At 42.6% G+C, this 8,691-nt stretch overlaps 1 protein-coding gene across 1 annotated transcript; it reads right to left on the reverse strand.

Annotated features, from left to right (window-relative positions):
* Positions 1-994: 994 nt before the first annotated feature.
* LOC119425151 (dual specificity protein phosphatase 26-like) lies at positions 995-7,083 on the reverse strand. The gene is made up of 3 exons (XM_037692686.1): positions 6,905-7,083; positions 4,914-5,125; positions 995-1,244 (listed from the first exon to the last, which is right to left on the reverse strand). Exons 1-3 carry the CDS (start codon positions 7,081-7,083, stop codon positions 1,033-1,035), a joined length of 603 nt encoding a protein of 200 aa, XP_037548614.1. The 3' UTR covers positions 995-1,032.
* Between the last annotated feature and the right edge of the window lie 1,608 nt (positions 7,084-8,691).

Genomic DNA, 8,691 nt, shown 5'->3' on the forward strand with positions numbered 1-8,691 from the left:
AGTGCCCTGAGATGACTTCTGTTGTGACTTGGTGCTATATAAATGAACTGAACTGTTTGAGTTGCCAGGTCACTTCCTGAATGGAGCAGGAACTAAGACTGAGTGGACGAACCACCAAAGAAAAAGATCCTCTCAGGGTTTTGTCCTCAGATTCATCAGAAAAGGTTCAAAGGACAAGTGAGGGACCAATTATGCAAAAAAAAAAAAAAAAAATCCTAATATAATTATTATTTTGGTCAGTATTTTAAAATTTAAAATGGTTGTTGAGGTTTGGCCACGTTTCCCTTCCTGTTTTTGTACAAGTACTTTATGGGGTGGCTTGGTACTTGAATTTCAGGTGTTCACAATATGTGTTATCTATACACCCCCCACCACCACCACCACCACCACCACCCCCCATGCTGCACTGAATGATACCTGATGAGCTGTGGGCAAACAAAGAGACATGTTGGTTTAGTTTTGTTCACATCCAATAATCCTGGCCTTGGGGAGTGAATGCTGATTCCTCGGTATACATGAGCTCACTTAGGCTTGAAGCTGAAATCAGCTACATGTTCTTCACACAAACAAGCATTCTTTATAGTCCTAGAATTGTATAAATATGTGTAATTTCCCTGTAGCTCATAAAGGAAGCTTGGAAAATCGTCATGTGCAGTATTTGCCACAGACCTGTGTACTTCAAATGACTGAGGTACCATCTTGTGTTTCTACTACATACACCTCAAACCATCAGGCATAATCTCCACATCTAGCAGGGTTACTCCTTGGTATGGACTGGTAAAAATCACTGTTCTTATTAAAGCTTTCCTCTTTGAACTACAAGTTATCTTTGCTGATGTACAGAGGTTGGGCCTTGGATGGACTTGTCCTGCTGCATCACCTGTTAAAGGACCGGTCAGAAAGATGAATGAACGGTCAATCACACCCTCCTGCTGCCACCCACAGTCACTGACGTTAGAAAGCTGCTCCAGGTTTGGTCCCGATGTCTCTCGGAGGACGTGGCTGCTACCTCAGAGACGAGTCAGAGGTGCTTCAGCTCTGAGGGGCAGTCTTCCGGCTCTCTCTCAGGATGCTGTCCAGGCCGTTGAGCTGGCGGAGGAAACCTCGGTTGGGGATGACGCCTCTGTGGTCTTTGACAGTCTTGATGGCCTCCACCAGGGTCAGGTTCTGTCTGATCATCAGGTAGGCCAGGACCAGCGTGGCTGAGCGGCTCACTCCCACAGTACAGTGGACCAGCACCTTCCCTACACACACACACATTATTTCCAGTTTCCTCATGAATAAACCAGTAAAACGAGCTTAATGTAGAGCTGAAACAGAAAAATGTAAACTGCTGATTCCTTCAATGTTTGCTTTAACTTTCACTTGTTTCTTATGTTCCTTGTTAAAAATCCACATGTAGCAAACATATTTTAGTTCTTTTGGCTGAAAACAATATTTTGAAACAGGTCTGGCCCAGAATGTCATTTTTCAGACTAGAAGGCACACATAAATCCTTTAATTTTCTCAAAAATCAACAGTCAGCCTTATAATACGGTGCGCTTTGTGTATTAATTCTGGTTGTGCTTACTGACCTCGAACTCATTGATATGTGGTACACGGCACTCAAAATCTGTCAAAATGAACTTGTTTTGCTTAAATCTCCTTTTAGACTGAAAAATAGGGTACGTGTAAATTCAGTCTTTCTGTAATTATTAGTTTTTTTTAGCTGATTTTGCATCTTTTCAGGTCGTTTTCAGTAGAATTTCATGTGAAGTTGCTGTGGTTGTTTCGTGTCTCTGGCCCAGTTCAAACCTGGCATTAACAAACATTCAGGCTGATTTTGTTTCAAGTGGGCCGATTTAAGTACGACACTTCCCAACTTTTGATTTGAATTGGACATTTATTTACATTTCCAAATCCTTAAAAGGGAAAATAAACCTTGTTAAAGAAAACAGAAAACTTGCTTCTTAACAAAACGTTGGTCCTGGTGGTGGATATATTAGTCCAGTTGCCCGAGGCTAAAAAGCGCAGCAGACACACCAGTGATCATTTCTTTATGGTGGAATTGAGTCTCTTAATAGAAACGGGTCTTTTAAGTTTTCAGTTCATTTGTATTTGTTTTAATCTTTAAAACGATTGTTTTGTTTTCATAAATTACTGTTCAAGAGCCCTTTTGCCGTCCGTTTATTAATTATCTCAGCCAACAGGATTGCTTCACATTAAGTTTTTGTGATTCTACAGGTGTGGTTTTTGTGACTTGCCACCTGTTTTTTTAACTACTATGTGGAAACGCGTTTGTATTTATAACTTGACGCTGTAGGTGTAGTTTCTCTGGGGGTGCATCATGTTAATCGTCTCTCACTGATTTAGCTGTGCAATGAAAACCACATCATTTTGATCTTCTAGTAGCTTCATTCACCTCTTCTCCACAAGAGGCCCGGGCCAATATTTTTTTCATGGGGTGTCCACCAAGTGTTGTGTGATAAATCGAAGGTTCATGGGCGTGTTTGTTAGTGTGTAAAAGAACGTCTCACAACTAGGCCTGTCACAATAAACAATAAATCAATTAATCACATGATAAATGAAAATGATCAACCTCATTTTCATTTATCGGCTTTATAGTTTCTTCGTGTCTCTTTCTACTGAAGACACTGGATGACAAAAGGCTCAACTCCGGTGCTCTTCACTGACCCCTTCCTTTCTCTTTTCTCTTTAAAATCTGTTTTAATCGTCCAAAATCACGTTTTTGGATCGTTAAAAGCAGCTAAGCTGAGAAGCTAAGCTACGAGCTAAGCTGACAGGCCGACCTCGAGGAAAAAAACCTCCATCTTGTCGAAGCCGCAAAAATTCACGGTTGAAACCCGTGCCTTTGTGTAAAAAGTTGTTTTTCTCAGCAAAAAGAAGCTGAGACGACACCTGGGTTAAAATTAAATCTCAGGAAGTCCAAAATTTCACTGACCACATCAACTCTGTGAATAAATACATCAAGTTCACACGAGAAGATGTAAAAAATGGCAGGTTGGCTTTCTTGGACTGTGAGGTCTCAGTCTCTGAAAGAGGACATTTGCAAACCGAGGTGTACCACAAACCCACCCACACAGACCAGTATTTGCAGTTTGACTCCCATCACCCTTTGGAGCACAAGTTAGGAGTCATCAGGACTCTGTATCACAGAGCAGACAGCGTCCCCACTAGCTCAGGAGCCAGGCAGAAGGAGAAATCCCACACAAGACAGGCTCTAGAGCAATGTGGATATCCTAACTGGGCCTTCCTAAAAGCAGAGAAGAAACCCAAACAGGACTCCAGTCAGCCAACAGGTGAAAAGGAGGAACCCAGACCCAGACCAGTGGTCATTCCATACGTTGAGGGAGTATCAGAGAAACTGAGACGTTTATTTTCTAAACATAACGTCCCAGTGGCTTTTAAACCCCAAAATACATTACGGCAAAGACTGGTTCATCCCAAAGATCCAGTCCCCTGGCACAAACAGAGTAATGTTGTGTATGCTGTTCAGTGTCAGGAGGGCTGTGATCAGTCTTACATCGGGGAAACTAAACAGCCACTGGCCAAAAGGATGGCCCAGCACAGAAGATCAACATCATCAGTCCAGGACTCTGTGGTCTACACTCATCTCCAGGCCAGCGGTCACTCTTTCAGGGATGAAGATGTTCACATCCTGGACAGAGAGGAACGATGGTTTGAGAGAGGAGTAAAGGAGGCCATCTTTGTGAAAAGAAACCGTCCATCATTAAACAGGGGTGGAGGCCTCCGTGTTCAATTGTCCCCCTCTTACAATGATGTGATTGCTAGTATCACTCAGCCCTCTGTGAATAGTAAACAGCCATCAGTGTGCTAACGATCCATTGTTAGGCTGATGGTCCTTCTTGAGCATGTGATCAGCTGGTTTTGGTTGTCAGCAGCAAAAACTGGTTGATCCACTCTGAGAAGGTGCTATTTAAGAGACTGAGCTGAATACAGCACCTCAGACTGAGGAAGTCTCTTGGATGAGAGACGAAACGTTTCTATATTTTTTTTGTTTTGTTTTTTTGTTTTTTTTGAATGTCCAGAGGACCAGATTTAACTTTTTTGGATTTTTCTACCTGGATTATTGAGCATGCATCAGGATAAGCTGAGAACTTGTTTACTGATTTTTATTAAAAGCTTTGTTTGAAAAATGCTATGCTAAAGCGCTCAAACCACACGAGCATTCGCCATTTTGAGAACTGAAAAACGGGAACAGGAGACAGCTCATGCCACGTCAAGGGGCCTCCCTCCTATTTTTCTCAGAGACATGCTGCTCGCTCCCTCACTATTCATCCTTCGGTTCAAACAGTCTTATACTGCCATTCGGTGGTCGAAAAATGTACTACACAAAACAAATTAATCCACATTTCTTCTTAAATTTGACAATAATTACTAATTATTATCAAATTTCAAACAATACTATTGTTTATCGCAATAATTTCTGAGACAATTAATCACCCAGCAACATTTGTTATCGTGAGAGGCCTAGTCACAACCGACTGCTCAGCTTCAGATTTATAAAACGAGAGAACAAATAATATCAGGTTTAAAAAGCTGGTCCAGATCTCCTTATTTTCATTTCCAAAGTGTACTCCAGTAGATGAAATCATAAAGTTGGGGGCAGCTGCCAAGGTGGCGCAGAGCGGGCTGAGGCAGACACGATGCACCGCTGATGGGCAACAAAATAATGTGCAGGCCCATGAATACAGTTGTGAGGGTTGTGCACTAAGCTGTGGTTTTAGAAACGAGCCACACGGCTCGCCCATGTTCTCGTGACATGAAGGCAGAAACGGAGGCTAGTCTTCGTTTGAATCTTCAGCTAGTCTCCAACAGTCTGGTGAGATACCGACGTTCATTCAATATTATTTGTTAATATCATCTCCACAGACACATGTTGAAAGACTTACCTCCACTGGAGAGGGCTTTGTGGATGAACTCTGCAGCAGGGTAAAAATTGACGCTCATGTCAAATGTTGGGGAGTCGTGAGCCTCTATGCCGTGATATGTGATGTTCATCCCTGCATAATACTCGGCTCCGCCGCACCACTTGCTCTGCGCACAGTTCAGGATGTGCGTGATGCCAAGTCTGGCCAGCTCACGGCGATCTGATGCCATGTTTCTGTGGACAAAAAGGTTGTTACAACTCTGTCAGTCAAACTGGTATCCTGACATGCCGACTCCCAGTAAAGACTGTGGAGTTAAACAGCTCCAAGTGGATGTTTAGCTTTGACGAACTGACTCGTATTTTATTAAAGTTACAAACAGAAAAATGTACATGTTTTTCTTGGTATATAAAATAACTGCCTTTGAAATAAGCAAAAAGATTTGTGTAATAGTGGAGCGTTTCAGAATAATGTTTCTCAACAAAACATTGGAAGACTTTGAATATCTGGATAAATCTCTGAGCTCAAAGGACAAGGCTGAAAGTCAAGACTGGATGGTGAACTTTGGGCCCCCAGGGGCCACTTCTGATTCTGGTCTAGATGTCACTACATGGGCTCAGGAACCCCCACTGTCTACACACAGTTCAAGCTCAGTGTTGCCCCTCCCATGATCCAACGAGGGCGGCCACATTTTGACCTGAGGGTCGTTCTGTTTGAAAATTATAATCGATTGATTCTTATCACTAAAAACCTCGACTGATATCAAGACGGGCAAACTAGACAAACACACTCAACAGAATCAAAGCAAAAACCATCATTTGTTTTTCATATTTGATAATTTATTGAATTACATTTATTCAAAAATATTACAACCCACTAAAAACAACAACAACAAAAAATAATAATAAAGTGCGTTTTCATCAGGGCTATACAACTAGTGGCCCACGGGCCACTTCTGGCCCGCTGGAGACTTGAATCTGGCCCACCAATGAGTGCATTCAATTTTGTGTGTGTGTTCTGGGTTTGGGTTCTGTTTATTGCATTTATGATTCAATGCAACAAAATAAACCAATTTAAAAGGTAACAGATCATTGTAAAACTTGGTTTATTTACATAATGACTTTAATTGCTGGGTGTCCGGCTGTCAGTAACTGTGGCCCCCTGAGCAGTTTAGTTTAGCATGAATCTAAGAAGAAGCTCTGAAAATTTATTTGAGAAGGCCCGAAGAACAAAACACTACGGCAAGAAAAGTTGCTCATTTTTTTAACAGAACCATCCAAGTAATAAAACTGTTATAAGCAAAAGTCAAAGAAAAAGTTTACAAGACAGTGGTGAGACCAGTTATGCTGTATGGTCTGGAGACAGAGACATGGACAAAAAGACAGGAGACAGAACTGGAATTAGCAGAAATGAAGATGTTGAGGTTCTCCTCAGGAGTGACAAGGAAGGATAAGATTAGGAATGAGATCATCTGAGGTACAGCACAGGTTGAACAACAGGGAGATAAAGTTAGGGAGGACAGACTGAGATGATTTGGAGACGTCCAGAGGAGGGACAGTGGTTATACTGGTAGAAGGATGTTAGAAATGCAGCTGCCAGGAAAAAGACAAAGAGGAGAGATATGGATGTAGTTAGAGAGGACATGGAGGTAGTTGGAGTGAGGACAGAGGATGCAGAGGACAGAATGAGATGGAGGAGGATGACTCTCTGTGGAGACCCCTGAAGAAGGAATAGACAGAATAAGGAGAACTTGTTCTTTGTCCAAACAAAGGACAGAAGCCTAGAATCCAAACCCCATCATGTACAGACACAACTACATGTGAAGACCATCCAGAAGAGCTGTCATTTGGAGAACCATCAGAGAACATGCAGGTTTTAGACAAAACAAGAACGGACCTGCACCAGATAAGACCAGGGCAACACTCCATCAAGTCCAGGACCAGGTCTACATTTTACACAATGGCACAACTTTTCCATTTTGTCCCTTTATCTATCCCAGGATCAGATCAACTCACTGGTCTCCGATGTAGAGTCGCGGCCACACTTCGTCCACGTGGTTGCAGGCCGTTTTCCCGGCGAACAGGAGCCGCTCCAGCTCGGACACCGTCAGGGTCGGAGAGCCCTGCTCCGACTCTCTCCTGCTCGGAGACCTGGAGCTGCTCCGGGACCGAGAGAACCGGGACATGAACGCCATTTAATCTGAATTAGAGAAAAACGCGGATTAAGAGCACGCAAATAAAAAGACGAAACAAACAGCTGCGTTACATACTTTGTATGTGAGGGTGTAAATGTGTGCGTGATGCACAAGTAAACAGATGTGTGCGTGATGCACAAGTAAACAGATGTGTGCGTGATGCACAAGTAAACAGATGTGTGCGTGATGCACAAGTAAACAGATGTGTGAGTGATGCACAAGTAAACAGTAGCAACAAGCCGAGCTGCTCCGCGGCCATGTTGACTCATTTACCTTCTGTGAGAAGAAGATGGGAGGGATGGAGACTACAGCTGCTCCTCAGCATCCACCAGCCGCATCTTCAACAAGTCTTCCCTCGAGCTGTCAGTCCTCAAACATGCCTCCAGTCTGACCACATTTAAGTAATTGTTTCTCAAAGAGCATGGAGAGCTTCTCAGATTCCTCTGGAGTGAGCTACAGAAACACTGGAGGTTGAAAACATTTGTTGTTCTCGAGGAGGAGCGGAGGTCTGTTGTGTGGAGTTTGTCGCCACCGTCCGGTCAAGAAGGAGAACTGCAGGTAGATATCCTGAAGCATGCTCAATGCATGCAGGTAGATAAATGAACTTCAACAAGCCAAAAGACAGAAACATGCTCTGGAATTTTCCACTATTGTAATCCCATTTTCTAACACTTTGTCCTTACTCTACTGTGGCTGTATCTACTGCCCATTCACATTCATACACTGGACTGGACTGGACTGGACTGGGAAAGAAGCAAGTCAGTAAAAAATGACCCTCCCTCAGAGTGCCATACATTCCACAGGACATGAACTCAAAGCAAAATGTAATAGAAAATAATATTTATTAATGTCAATGTCATGATGTTTAAAAAGTGTCATCCCGTCCATGCATCACTCATTAAAAATAGCATAACTTGTAGTATAAAAATCAGCCAAAAAACAAAATCCAAGCCAAACAAAAACAAGCCAAAAATCACAACTAAATAAGATTTAAAACAAACATTTGAAAACATCAAGAACAAGTGCAGGACCAGGTCACACAGTCACTTCGAGTCACACATTCTGACTGGCAACTCAGGCTCTGATTTTGGGTCTGTTAAGATGAGAGCAATATGGAACTACAAAATGTATTTTCTGCAAGAATGCAGTGTGAATGCTTAGTGCCGAATGACTGCTAAAGAAAGGGAAACAAAAATGTTTGAACACTAGCTAAAAGCTGAAAAGAGTAAAACAGCAGCTACTGATGGGGTCCAACTTGCTACTGGCAATGCGAACAAAATTCTCACACCACCTGTACAGGGACCGAACAGCTGTAGCAACAGGCCCCCAATCCGATACTCGCTGAGCACCCTCCACAGAGTACCTCGAGGAGCATGGTTGAAAGCCTTCTCCAAGTCCACAAGTCCAATTCCCAGCACATATTCTGAGTGACAACATCCGCCATGAATGTTAATATGTGAAACTTGTGAGCTGGATAACTTCACAAATCTGCAACTTGCCGATTTCTGTTTCAGTGTGTAGAAGCATCTACTAGAAAGGTCACTATTAAAGAGGTCAATATTAAAAATTGGATGCTACATCATAATCCAAGATGGCCACCATATATAT

Source organism: Nematolebias whitei, chromosome 18, assembly GCF_014905685.2.
Source record: "Nematolebias whitei isolate Nwh7 chromosome 18, NemWhi1, whole genome shotgun sequence".
Lineage (NCBI taxonomy): Eukaryota > Metazoa > Chordata > Actinopteri > Cyprinodontiformes > Rivulidae > Nematolebias > Nematolebias whitei.

What these genes read in the sequence shown, in the direction of transcription:
- LOC119425151 (XM_037692686.1), bottom strand. Translation starts at nt 7,083, where the DNA reads ATGGCGTTCATGTCCCGGTTCTCTCGGTCCCGGAGCAGCTCCAGGTCT. An exon ending in CGACTCTACATCGGAGACCA is followed by an intron (nt 5,126 to 6,904) that starts GTGAGTTGATCT and finishes TTTTGTCCACAG; the next exon opens with AAACATGGCATCAGATCGCC. An exon ending in CAAAGCCCTCTCCAGTGGAG is followed by an intron (nt 1,245 to 4,913) that starts GTAAGTCTTTCA and finishes GTGTGTGTGTAG; the next exon opens with GGAAGGTGCTGGTCCACTGT.